Genomic DNA, 14,523 nt, shown 5'->3' with positions numbered 1-14,523 from the left:
AATGGTTTGTTGAGAAAACATTAAACAAAATGAAAAATACACATTGGAAAAGGGAAAACTAAGCTTAGTAGACTGAGAGAGTGCAGATACAACACACATCAGTATTGAAATAGTAATTTCAGGCAACGTTCAGTGATTTTCATTTGTACTTACTTATTCTGCATCATGTTCATGATAACCCAGTCAGAGGGATAGACGTTCTTCCCAATGAGATTCTTGAACATGATAAATGTCTCCATCAAGAAGTCCTGAAAGAATAAGGAAAACATATGAAGAAGAAGGTGTGTGTGTGTGTGTGTGTGTGTGTGTGTGTGTGTGTGTTTGATGGAAGCTGGCTGAAGAAAAATTCACTAGATTAATGACCAGATTTCAAAAATTATGGACAAATATGGCAAAACTAACCAGCTCTAACCAATGCAATAAATTACTGCGATAAATGAGTTACTGTAATAAACAATAATTAATTACTTGATTACACAATATGATACTGCTGAACATAATTAACTTGCTGGATTGATGACCAGATTACAGAATTACTTCTTGCTGGACAAATACAGCAGAACCAACCAGCTCTGGCCAATGCCATATCAAGAGCAGACTGTTGTGCAGCAAAGTTGTATTGCAGGAATTTATTGCAAAATCACAACAACAAAAGCGATATAGACTGAAAAGAAAAAAATACAACCATGTAATGTGTAAAGGATGCCTTGGATTAATATTTAAGGAATGGTGGAGAATATGAAGAGTTAAAGTGCAGCTGATGTGACGGATTCATTTTAATTTGCCAAGATTTTTAATGTTATGTTGCAACATATTAGCTTCTGACCCAATAGGAGTTTGTCATAAGAGGCCAAAAGTTTCAGTAGATGGGGCTGGAGGGGGTGGGACCAGACACACATATACATTGATTTTGAATCAAATCGCTAAATTCAAAGAGTGACTATTGTGCAGTCACCACTGTCATGACTCACACCCAAGACATTGGTGAAAAACGGTATTTTGACAAGAATAGAATGACCTTGCATTGAAGACTTAGAATTTGTGATTGACAGTGGTTAACATGTGTTGTTTGCGTTACATAAGGGAAATGTTTTATTCTAGGCACATACTTAACAAGCTCAGTAAATGTGTCCTCACTTTAAGTGATCAAACTGCATACTTTACTACTCTTCCCCCCTGTATCTTGGTAAAAGCTTAACATTTCCTTTTCTAGATCAGCCTAAATAGTTTGCTGACTGAATTATCATAGAGTCTTGCTTTCATTTAGATGCATGTTTTTCTTCTGAATAAAACGGTTTGCTTCCTTGCTACCTTGCTTCATAACTTAATAATTGAGACTTCAATAGGATTTATGCTTATGTGAATGGGGGCAGATCTGCACCTACATAGTTAACTCTGAATATTTTATGGTTGCAGATGCATGCTCTCTTAAAGTAGATTTCATTTCATACTTTATTAGTTGTACAGAGCGCTTCTGCTGTTGGATTTTCATATTTTTTTCTGCTGCGTGCAAGATGTATTTCCATATACTTTGCAGATTAACTTGAATATTTTACTAATCATGAAGTTGAAGGAACAGATTTTGGTATTGATTTGCTGATTCAGCGACACATGCTTAATCTGTTTGCATTTATGCTTAAATGCTCTCAGATTATAAACAGAAAAAAACAGGTTTAATAGCACTTTCATTCCATCAGGATGCATCAGACACAGCTCCTGCGTTCCCCCTAACAGGTTCCATTACAACTGGTAATTGGAAGAAATTATATACTTTAAGGAAGTGGTGCCTGAGTTTGCTGTTTTTCTCTTCCTTCCTCATTCCCTTTTCCTTTTGTGCCATGTCTCTTCAGCTGTAAGCCAATAGGCAGTCCTGTTTTGTTTTTATTTATCTTACACAAGCCACTGTGGGAGCCTTTTTGTCTCAAAAGCAGGATAAAATTGCTTATATATTTATATAACGATGTTTTCCTTATTTTAAGAATAGGAATGCTGGTACCTGTTCTCCCACTGCACCTGCCCTGTGAAGCTCACTGGGCACAGGTGTCAATCACCTTTCTGCCTTCCCTCAATTCTTGAAATAACCAAAAGGATGGGGAAATAATAATAAAAAATAATTTTAATAATGTTATTATTTATACACCACCCATCTGGGGTAAATAATTTAAATGAAGGCAGGGTGCTCCTTTCACTGGTACTACTGCTGGTTTTTAATTTCCTGTCTACTTTCTTCCAAGGGAAATCCAGCTAGGCTGCGTCAGGGGGAAAAAGGTGAACATTTAGTCTTCCATCTTTTCTCACTGCCCACAAAAGAGGGAAAATACTGACTGGAGTGTGCTAGGGTGAAAAAAATAACTCTCATTTCCTTTAACTATTCTGACATATTTATTTATCATTTCCTTTTGAGAGGATTTCCAAAGAAGACCAAGTGCTCAGATTGGCAAAAACAAGTTTTGTTTTTGTTTTAAAAAAGCTTGGATGTTTGGGAACGTTGGAAGATTCAGGGCAGATAAAAGAAAGCAATTCTTTATGCAGCGCCTAGTTAAAACTATGGAACTTGTTCCTTCAGGAGGCAGTGAGGGCCACCAACTTGGATGGCTGTAAAAGAGGATTAGAGAAATTCGCAGAGGACAAGCTATCAATGGCAGCAATGACTATTTTCTGCCTCCACAATGTGCCTCTGAATACCAGTTGTTGGGAATCGCAGGTGGGCATAGTGCTGCTGTACTCATGTCCTGCTTGTGAGCTTCCCACAGACATGTGAGAACAGGATGCTGGGCTGGATGGGCCTGGTCCAGCATGCTCATCTTTAAGCTGCATAAAGGTAAAGGGTCCCCTGACCATTAGGTCCAGTCGTGGCCGACTCTGGGGCTGCAGCGCTCATCTCGCTTTATTGGCCGAGGAGCCCGGCGTACAGCTTCCGGGTCATGTGGCCAGCATGACTGAGCCACTTCTGGTGAACCAGAGCAGCGCATGGAAACGCCGTTTACCTTCCCGCCAGAGCGGTACCTCTTTATCTACTTGCACTTTGACGTGCTTTCGAACTGCTAGGTTGGCAGTTCGAGCAACGGGGATTCGAACCGCCGACCTTCTGATTGGCAAGTCCTAGGCTCTGTGGTTTAACCCACAGCACCACCTGCGTCCCAATCTTAAGCAGCATACAATGCATGCAACTTTAAAAAATATCACTCTCACAACAAAATAGTAACACCAATGACAGATACAGCAGATTAGAAATAGCTGAATAGAAAAGGGGTAATTCCATTAAAATCCCTCCATCTGGCAGATCAAATGCCTGCCAGGCAGGAATAACAAAGACTGCACAGCATACAAGGTAGGCGAGCCTTGCCTGCTCCAGCATGTCCTTTTTATTTATTTATTTAAAAATTTACACCTTGCCTCATCCACAGCTACTCAAGATAGCTCCCAAAGAAACCAAAAGAGCATTATAATTATAACACCAGATCTAATACCCTACTTATACCAGTAATAATGTTACAGCACAGTCAGTGCAGAATGACAATATATTAGAGAGAGTGTAGAATAAAAGAGTGAGGGCATATTTGGAAAGGCATTCAGCTACTCCTCTTTTAATGGAATTTGTTGATGCTGTGACACAGAAAAGCAGCATGATTAATATTATAAACTATTACTCCATCCTGCCTATCAATTTACAATTTTGTGCAACAGGAAAGAATATGCTCCCCCTCACCCTTCCATCAGGCTCTCGAATGTTTTACACACCATGTAACATGGGCTTTTCCAGCTTAAAGTGTTTTGTTTATTACTGTATTGTTATCTACAGGCTGGCCTATAAGAAAGGCTCTCAGGGCAACATTACAGGATAAAAACAAATCAAGTTAAAAACCCAATTATAATAACATGAACAATATTATTAAAATATGATGCCGCATAACACAAACAGTGGAAAAATAAAACAATGGCTAAAACAGATTTAAAAAGCTCCAGGGATATAAAAGGCCTGGACACCAAATACTCATTTAAGTGGGTGTGGAGGTCAAGCACAGCAGGGGTTCCTCTGTGCTTCTATGGACAAAAATGGATCAAAGAAGAGCAGCCAAACCTGAACTTCGTTCTATGGGGGAATTGCCATCCCATCCAGGACAGGTTGGACTCCCCTCACATGAACAGACAAGCTATGTGTTAATAATCATTCTACCTTATCTGGACTAAGCATGTCAGCTGGGTTTGGTGAGAAGGCCACTTTTTGATGCAACTGCTTCCTGGATACAGTGTGTGATGGCCTGGGACTTGGGCTCGGACTCGGAACCAGAGGAGACGCAATCTGCACTGGATCCTTTGCCTCAGGCATCATCTGAACCAAGTCTGGGGCCTGATCCTGAAGAGTCTCAGTCTATACAGGTTCCCCTGCAACAAACACCAGCTGGGCCGAGTCAGGGGCCTGAGCCTACCAGGTGCAGGGATTACCTCGTTGCCTTCAGCTGCGCCATCACTTACAGCTGCTCCACTACTGGTTTGGTCACGGGAGGCTGAGGCAGCTCCTGGGTCTAGCGATGATACTGAAAACTACTGAGGGATCCAGGAAAGTTAAAAGGATGACACTTTGCCTGCCGCTGTCTCAGCAGAAGTTATCCCATGGTAAGACCAAGGCAGTTTCTGTATCAAAAGCAGGCCCCAAACCTGATAGAAATGGGTTTACAAAATCAGTTTCGGCCATGAGGATTTACAGCTGGCTGCCCATCACTCATTCACAGCCTGTCCCAAAGAAGGAACACTAGCCATTGGCCAATAGTTGTTGAAACTGTCAGGTGCGCTGTAGGTATTTTCCCCCAGGAGTGGTCATTAACTTGAGAAAGAGCAAACATACGTGCTAGGCTGCAGAAAGAATTTAGCTCCATTTACGCCACTAGTGGTAGTCTTCAGGATAAAATGCAGTTTACAAAACGAAAGAAAAAGAGGCCAAATGAAGCCAAAAGATCAACTGCTTTATAGCAGAAAGCAGCAATGAAAGTAATTTCCACATTTCCCAATAGTATTGGGGTCAGGGTAACAGACTTCCAAAGCAATACTTAAACAGACACAATGGGCAATTAAACTCTTAAAATGAAAGTACAAGCTTGACCCTGACTGAATAGGATCTACATAGCGAATTCTTTTCAGGCTCAGAAACAGCAGAATATGTTCCTATAACAATTCATGTGAAGCTGAAAATCCTAAGTATAATCAGAGGGCATAAATCTCACTGAATCCAAGAAGACTTAATGTAAATATGCTTAGAAGTGGGCTGTAAAAGTCTCACAATTATTGCCAAAATCAGGGGTACCAATCTGGGACCACCTAATCGTTGTGGACTGCAACTACCACATTCCTGACCGTTGTCCATACTAGCCCAGGCTGATGGCAGTCAAAGTCCAACAACATCTGAAATGCAGCATGTTGGCTACCCTGGCCTGATCTAAGGAAATGGCAGGAGAAAGAATATACAGTTCAGGTTGCCTCATATCTCAAAGGAATTGTAGAGCTTGGAAAGATGCAAAAAAAGTGGCAACCAAAATTTTCAAGAAATTGGTGCACTCAGATAATCCTGAAATAAAAGGAAGCTAGTACTGTATTGTGAAATAATCATTCATAAATAAAACAATCAGTTTCTTTTTCATGTGTCCAGGAGGAACAAAGGGATCGAGGCCATGAGCAGTGTCAAAGCAACAGTGCACCACTATAACTGGAGCAATGGTTGTAACATAATTTTTTCCCATTCGAAAGAAGATAACTTGTTTTTCGTATCAGTACTCAAAGCTCTTCAATAATTGCCATTTTGTTTCTCAGCACAATAAAGTGCTGGCTTTCATCTATAAGTCATAAACAGCCTGGACTAACATTCTGAAGTTCTTACTGTCACACAAACCTGCTCATTTGCTAGGAACTTCACAGACCCCACATTCAGAGGCTAGTTCAGTGGCTTCGAAGGCCTTATCTTAGGTCCTTCCTAAGTTTTTCCAGCTATCTTTTAGATACCAGGTGCACAAGGTTTTCTCTCAAGCCTTTGGCAGCATATAGTTATGGTAGTGCTTTCATTATTTCTACGTAAGCCACATGGAGATATGACTGGTGGAAAGGCAAGGAATGAATCTTTAAAATAAATATTTTAATTAATTTATTCATTTAACAAAAAATATATATCTTGAGTGTAAGCTGCTTACACAGAATGGTAAGGACAAATTACTTCCACTGTCATTAAAAACACACACACACAATTTAGATAGTTGATTTATTTCCAAAGCTTAGGTAATGTTTTTTACCTTGGGGGAAAACAATATAAACAAATCTTTCAACCCTCAGAAATATAGTTTGAAGCCTAGTTGGATTCTAGACTAGTTTTTTACTTTTTGCATGGGTTTGATAATATAGGTAAATGTGTGCGTTTAAATGTGTGCGTTTTTTCTTTTTCATTCACAGGTTGAATATGAAACTGTCTTTGTAGAATTAGCCCTATTATTCAAAAACCCTTACTACTGACACATGGTTACAAAATATTATTAAAATGGCACTGAGTCTGATTTGTTGTAGCTGAAATAGCCAGCCCAAAAAGGCACCACTACAGAAATGATAGCTAACTATAGTTCATTAACACAGAAAGAAACCACCATAGTTTAATTGATTTGACTGCAGGATTATGCTAAGAAAATGGTTCTTTATTCTTTCCTATTATATATATGCTCAAGCAAATGGATACAATTGGAGAATATCTGAATCACATCTGCAATAAACTCAGAAATCTTATGTCTGTTCTTTGCCTCCACAATGTTGTCAGAAGATTCAATTCTCTCTCAAACTCTTTAAAATGCTGTACCACAGAATCCAACTCCCCTAGGTAACAGAATTTGTAATCTAACACAGTTGATCAGACTTCAGGTCATCTGCTAATTAATGGATCTCAGCCAACAAGTTTGGTTGTTACTTTGCAGCATGCATTTGCCATATGGCAATGATAGTTCCAGGTCATTAGAGAGGTATCTACTTAGCTATAAATTCCCTTCTATTATGCTCTAATTAAGTTGTACTATGCACTCAGAAAGAAAGATTATAAAGAACCTTGAAGAATTTCACTCATTACGGGCATTAACAATAAAACATATATTTAAACCTAGCATGTGAGGTTATATTGCTTAAAATGGCAGATGCACAAATAAAAACGAATTTAACTAAACAAAGTAAATAAATCTGGCATATAATAGCAACTTAAAACAAGGTAGGATGATTCCAGTTGAAAAACATTAGAAGAGGAAGTTCAAGGGAATATCCCGAGAATAACCACTGAAGCTTATTGGTTGGTTTAAGGTTAGGTCTAGGATTCAGCTGAATAAAATCTTGTTTTCCCACCCCAACACCAATTCCTTAAAGCCATGTTTTCAAATTCTGATTTTCCTTGAGTATCAGTTGTTTCATCATTTAATATCAAGGCAATGAAACAATATTTGCTCTTCACTCAGGAGGCAAGCAATGTTTCATTGATTTTTATGTCAGGTCATGAGGCACCCATAATTTTTTTTATATAAGCTTTATAACTTTCTTTGTCAAATAGCAACAAAAACAAACATCAATGCAGGAAGAAGGGGGAAACAAAGTTTCAGGTTGAACTTACAACAACATCCGATCTCATCTTCCCAAAGGTCTTGATTAAATGGGCATAATGATAGTCTTCCATTTGTCTTAAAATAGCTGTCATGCTTGCAACAAAGTTTCCCTGTAACAGAAGAAAGACAATCAGTTAAATAAGTAAATATGCAACGCAAGATGCAGCTGTACTCCGGCAACTCCTGTAGGCATGTTGCAAAACGTACAAGTCAGACTATTTTAAAGAAATTCCTGAATATAACCCAAAACTCATTCTCCCATGAAACCATTGGATCCTATAAACTCAAAAGAGAATCCTGGAGTTCAGAAGGCTCTCCAGAACAGCATTTGCTCTGCAGGAAGGTACATATGCAAGACAGAGTCTGAGACAGGCACCCCCAAACTCTGCCCTCCAGATGCTTTGGGACTACAACTCCCATCATCCCTAGCTAACAGGACCAGTGGTCAGGGATGATGGGAATTGTAGTCCCAAAACATCTGGAGGGCCGAGTTTGGGGATGCCTGGTCTGAGAACATCCAAAATTTCCTTCCTCGCACAACTGGAAGTGACTGCAGCTCATGCAAAAGCTCCATTAGATCCAGACAAATCAATCCAAAAGCATGCATATTTTGTTCCCAATTAGATATAGCATAAACTTCATAAAAGTATTTTCTACCTTCAGTACAAAGTGTTACCGGAAAATTACCAAAACAATAAGGGCTCACATAATCTCACTGTCAAATAAGGGCAATAAAATGATTCTTATAAGAAGTATCCTTTGAGATGTCTATCATTTTTCATGATATATTTATCTGCAAGGTCACAGGATTTATAAAACTCGCAAACATATTGATCCACACATATGAGATGAAACCAAAACACACTAGTTTCTTCCTGTGCTCGGTGCCTCATCACACTTAAAACAACCAAATGGCTGATACAACTACAGCATTTTCTAAAATTACTCTTTTAAGGTACAACCTCATGACGGTGGAATTATTTGCTACTGACTACACTCAGAAGTTATGGGTACAGTTGTGATTTGCAAACTCATGGCCTCAATGACTAATTATCTACATTTATTTCTGTTTCTGGTTAACAGCTTTGATCATATGCATATGCTAGCCTAATTCTGTTTGTTTAGCAATTTAAATTATGATGAAGAAGGGCAACAACCAAGAGATTAATATGGGGCCTGAGGGAAAATAATATGCAAACTTTCTATATGAATGGAAGCTTAGACTGTATGGAGTTCTTCAAGTGTATCAATACTAAAGAAAGATACTTAAATGGACTTATCTCTCATGTACATTTGTGACTTCTTTTCTCTTTAAGTGGCTAATTATTTAAGATTAATGTGTGTAAACACAAACCCTCTCCTTCATCTGCCAATACCTTCAGCATTTATCAAGAGATCCTAATCCTCTCTTTTGTAATTGCACAGTATTTCTCTATGGGAATTACTACGATTATGCTGATAAGCAAATAAAGAAGATGAATCATTGCAGAGAGAGACAATCACATTAAAAAAAATCTTATTAATTAGCATGGTTAAGAGCTAGAGAGATGAATAGGTTAATCCCATTAGCTAACTGTTATAGTTCTGTAGAAATGGAGAATAAAAAAACATTTTTTAAAGAAAACCTGACTTCTATAAAATGGGTAAAAGGATAACATGTAAAGATGGTAATGAGTTCATTACCGCACAGTTGTTTTTTATTAAAAAAAACTGTTTGCATCAAAAGAGTTCAGGGATGAGGCAAATGAAGGCACTTCTATACTTTCTCTATTTTTGGATGGTGTTCAATAACATACCGGCAAATTAAGGTTGCTCAAGTAAAGCTGATTTGGTGCAACCAGATCCCCCCCCCAAAGACCGGATTTTTTTTACAATAAGGAAAGTGATGTGAAAATGCACTGGAAAGTGTGAGATAACATTTGCTTGATGCAAGGTCCCTGAAAACAAATTAGAATGACCGTTCAGTAAATAGGCAACATTATCTAATATCCCTGCAAACAAAATCAGGGTAAATGCTCACCTTAAGACTAACCGTGCAATCCTATTCAAAATAAATACGCTGAATGCACTTCAATTAGTGAAGAAAGTAAGGTATATAATAATAATAATAATAATAATAATAATAATAATAATAATAATAATAAATTACTTATACCTCACCTATCTGGCCGGACCTCCCTAGCCACTCTGGGCAGTATATGGAGGAGGGGCCAAAATTGCCATAATCCAGGCCCTCAAATCTGGTAAGCCTAATTAGCATTGTGTACTTTCTTCCAATAGCTTTTCTGCTTTTGGCAAGTACCACACACACACAAACACGAGTCTATCATCTGTCCTAGCTTTCTTTTTCACTAAGAGCACAACAGAACATGGAGGGGGGGGGAATTGTGGTTTTCTAGCTGCTCCTCAATTAATGTGGAAACAGAAAGCGGGAGATCCGGACCACCCTACACCCTACACTGGGTAATACTTATTTATTTCCCACATTTTAATCTTGCTTTTCAGACAATTATGATATCACAAAGCAGCTCATGTGAATAAAGAAGAGCTGCCCTACCAACCAAGCTTACAAATAAAAAAAGATAAGGCACCTGATGGGAGAAGAGTGGAAGGAAAAGATGCCACAGGGAGATATTCAAGGCTAGAACCAAGTGGTGAGTATAACCATTCATACGAAATTTGAGCCAGATTGATCTTCCCTTGTTAACGTTCTTGCTTGAATAGCAGTTGGTGACTCTTGGCACGCCTGGTTTCTGAGCAAAAATCAGCTAATAAGTCCATATGGCAACCACAGGATAGACTTTTGCCTGTCATATGTTCTCTTTGCCCCCGGGAAATGTCAATAGCAAACCATTCTGTTCTGAATGTCAACAACAACAACAACAACAACAACAACAACAACAACAACAACAAAAACAACAGCTTATTACTTGTACCCTGCTTATCTGACTGTCCCCCCCCCCAGCCACTCTAGGTGGCTTCCAACAGAATATAAAAACACAACTGAAACATCAGACATTAAAAACTTCCCGATACAGGGCTGCCTTCAGATGTCTATGAAAATATGTCTAATGCTGATACCAACAACTGGGTGCACATGCTCCTTCCCACTCAGGTACTTAAGGGTTGACGGCAAGGGTGGTATTGAACTAAGGTTTACTCAGAGTAAAGGTAAAGGGACCCCTGACCATTAGGTCTAGTCATGGCCGACTGTGGGGATGCGGTGCTCATCTCGCTTTATTGGCCGAGGGAGCCGGCGTACATCTTTTGGGTCATGTGGCCAGCATGACTAAGCCGCTTCTGGCGAAACCAGAGCAGTGCATGGAAACGCCGTTTACCTTCCCGCCAGAGCGGTACCTCTTTATCTACTTGCACTTTGACGTGCTTTCGAACTGCTAGGTTGGCAGGAGCAGGGACTGAGCAATGGGAGCTCACCCCGTCGCAGGGATTCGAACCGCTGACCTTCTGTTCAGCAAGTCCTAGGCTCTGTGGTTTAACCCACAGCGCCACCCGCGTCCCCATTTACTCAGAGTAGACCCATTTAAATTAAAACTGAATTGAATACCATCCACTGCATTAACTGGGCTGCATCAAGCTCAAGGGTTGTGCTAGAGGGAGCCAGTACAAGTCCCCACCCACACACAGAAATGCCTGCGCTGTTGGAACATTCTCCTTAACGCTACTTTGAATTCACCCATTGCCTTTCCCTCTCTTATGCTTCTGATTTTCTATAATGTGTATTATAGGTGTTGTTATATTGCTTGAAGCATTGAAAAATACATATAAAGGAACACAGAAATAGATTTCCCTCGAGTGTAAGTACTAGTTTTTACAACATAAAAATATTCCATTTTCTTCTATTTCACTTAGGACAGTGTAATTCAGGTCAAAGAAACTGGTGTTTGATGCTAATTTAATTTTTATTGTAGCATTCAAGACACAATTGAACCTGCTGTCAGATTTAACCTTTTGTTTATATAACACATTTATACTTCACTTTATAATTCAAGGCATATGTATTGCACAATGGGATCTTTTTATCCCAACACTGTTGTTAATTTTGGAAATTCATTTCAAATGCTGCACAGACACATGTATCTCAATGCTAAGTGTATCTATAAAGCCCTTATATCTACAATCTGACTGGTTACAAAGAGAAGTCCTTGATTTTCATTTCCGATGAAAAGCAAAGTATGTAAAATTAAACCACAGAAATATTGCCTGTTTGGGTTTTCAAACTGGCTATGTTCCTCCTTCAAACAACAGACAAAACCTGCTGGTTAGAAAGAATGATTTAATGGGGAACTATTCCTGAAAACAAGCTTTGTGCCAAGAATACAAAAATATAATTGTTGCTCCAATTTCTATTGTAATACAATAATTACAAGAAGCACTTACAATAAGTATCCTAATCCAGGAAGACCTCCATCCCTTGCATTTTCCCTCCTATGGGACATCTTCTGAATAGAGCTATTTTAATTATTCTAGAATCACTATTTTTTTCCACTTAGCTTTGCTTTATTTAGTGTGTAACTTGCTCATTAACTATGCTATTTAATGATGCTAAAAGAAATGACATATCTGTAGATGTCTGGAAGTGTCTCATAGTATATAGCAGCTGATCCTAATTTGTAGATACATTTTGCAGAGATGACCAAGTTATACAATTCCAATAACTAAAACTGCCAGGATTATTTCTCATGAAACACTTTATATATGAAAATACTCCAAAAAATAGCCTTTAAGTTGTCAATTTCTCCCATCTGTTTTTTTTTTGTCTAAATACATTTTTTTGTCTATATACAAAGAATGCAGTTTATTTGTGAATGTGAATTTGCAAAGCAAAATATAATCTTTGTTGAACAGCAGTGATCTATGAAGCTGACTTAATGCAATTGTTGCTATTTTCAATTCTTGCAAAGGAAGCGATATGAAGGGAGAGAGGTTTTGTAATTTATATATTTGAATTACATTCCATCCAAAAATCCATTTCGAATAAACTGTATAATCCAGGTTGTAATAGAATCCTTTATGGACAGAAGTCAACATTTTTTTAAATGGGCTGAGATATTGATCCTTCTCCCACCACAGAGAAGTTATTAAGACTGAATTACTCTTGCTTCTATTAAGATCTGGTTGAAGGCACAGTACATCATGGAACACAATTTAAGTAATCTTGATATTTCAACTATCTCAGTTGGGAGAGAAAGTTATTTAGCTGCCGTATCGTTGAAGGTTCAGGGTCACATTGTTAATTATATGACGAATTATATGCCCTATCCATTAACATTGCCGTGCTACAATGGCTCAACTACTACTCTGTTCATTTATGTCCATTTACTTTATTATATTTGTACCTTTTGAGTATGGAATTCCACACTTTGTAAGTATGGACATTTGTGAAGCACTTAAAGTTTAACATTGCTTCTTTTGATAAACAGGGAATAACTGTATGCAGATGCCAGAAGGCCATATGTTGACCTTTGTTGTGGCTACATAAATGCACCTTTACAATTACTCCTAGTGTAAAATTGAAATTGATTTTCAGAAAATTAGATTTTTCTTTGTTCTGCCTAGAGCAATATGCTATATTAAGGGGATGGGAGAGGCAAAACAGCACATTAGTATGCTATGGATCCAATTAAGTATTAAAACCAACTCAAGATTTTAGAAAAATTAAAGATATAAAACATTACTTGCTATTGCTCTCCAGTGGGTAGGCTGATGAAATATAATCCACATCGTTACAGTTCTAAATTTGGTTGAACGTAATTTAGACAATAACACCAATAGCTGGTATTGGGGCTTAATATCAGTGGTGCATTTAGATTATTGTAGATTGTGGATTTAAGGGCTCTTATTTCACTTACTTCAAATTGTGTTAAACCAGCCCTGTTACATTTGGGGACCACCCTGCTCATTCTTCTAAGTGAGACTCTGAATTTCTGCTTAATCTCAGAACTCCCCATATCTCTTTCCCCAGACTGTTCAAAACCAGAGAAAGCTGCAAGACATGCAAACAAATAATAATGGGAGTACCCCTGAGCATGTGTAGAGTGCTTTTCCCCATCGAGAATGAAGGAAACATGTTTTGAAGTCAATGGCTGTGGCCTTCAAGGTTTAATGTGGCCCCCTCTCCTTTTAGAAATGAAATACCTGCTAGCTTGAGCAAAAACCCCTCTGAGAAATGCAGTGACATGATGTTGCTCCAGCTGAAGGAATTTAGAGGTCTACTTCAGTGTGCTCTGAATATTAAATCAATATGATACTAAAACTCTCAATAATTGGCAAGCAGAACTGCAGGCAAAACAGGGCCGAGACTATTTACAGTTCCCAAACCCGACTTAAGAAAGCTTAGCTCTGATACGATCTGCTTGTTTCCTCAAGCATGCACAGTTTCTAGCAGATCACCACTGCACAAGTAACCCAAGCAACTGCTTGAGACAGCAATATTTATTAGGCGTAGTGGGGATGCACCACATGACAGTTGTGTTCCAAGTTCCCTTAGAGTGCTGAAAAGGATACTGAACACAACTCACGAGCTACCAGTATATGGGATGGTGCAATATTCGCAAATAGCAACATTTGCAAGGTATTCTGGGGCACATCAGTAGACTGGCACATCTCTTTTAAAAAAATTGCAGGCTTCGGGTAGAGAAAACAGGTCTTGCCAGCTCACACTACAAACTTAAGATGCTATGATGTTTTAAACTGGCTGCTTATTATTTTATTATTAATGACTATTTTATGTATGCTATGCCCTGAAAGGCAACCTAAAATAGTTGCTTAATTTATTAATTAGGGACTCTCTTTTTGGCATCATCTGCTGTGAAACCAATTTATATGTGGTGCTTTTAAATTATTGCTTTTATATATAACTTATCCTTTCCTGTTCCCGATATTCCCAGAA

At 38.5% G+C, this 14,523-nt stretch overlaps 1 protein-coding gene across 4 annotated transcripts in view; it reads right to left on the bottom strand.

Moving 5' to 3' along the window:
* The window catches only part of DOCK1 (dedicator of cytokinesis 1), a 347,244-nt gene that overhangs the window by 136,525 nt on the left and 196,196 nt on the right, over positions 1-14,523 (bottom strand). For all 4 annotated transcript variants that reach the window (XR_014548912.1, XM_083616828.1, XM_083616827.1 and 1 more), the window contains 2 exons: positions 7,622-7,723; positions 154-248 (listed from right to left, as the gene is read on the bottom strand). Coding sequence is in view for 3 of the 4 variants with exons in the window: in XM_083616828.1 (XP_083472954.1) it covers positions 154-248; positions 7,622-7,723 (197 nt within the window). In the remaining variant the exon portion in view is untranslated. The remainder of the gene's footprint in view (positions 1-153; positions 249-7,621; positions 7,724-14,523) is intronic.

The sequence above is a fragment of the Podarcis filfolensis genome, assembly GCF_964270895.1.
Source record: "Podarcis filfolensis genome assembly, chromosome: 5".
NCBI classification, from domain to species: Eukaryota; Metazoa; Chordata; class Lepidosauria; order Squamata; family Lacertidae; genus Podarcis; species Podarcis filfolensis.
This window is presented reverse-complemented; position numbering and strand designations above follow the sequence as displayed.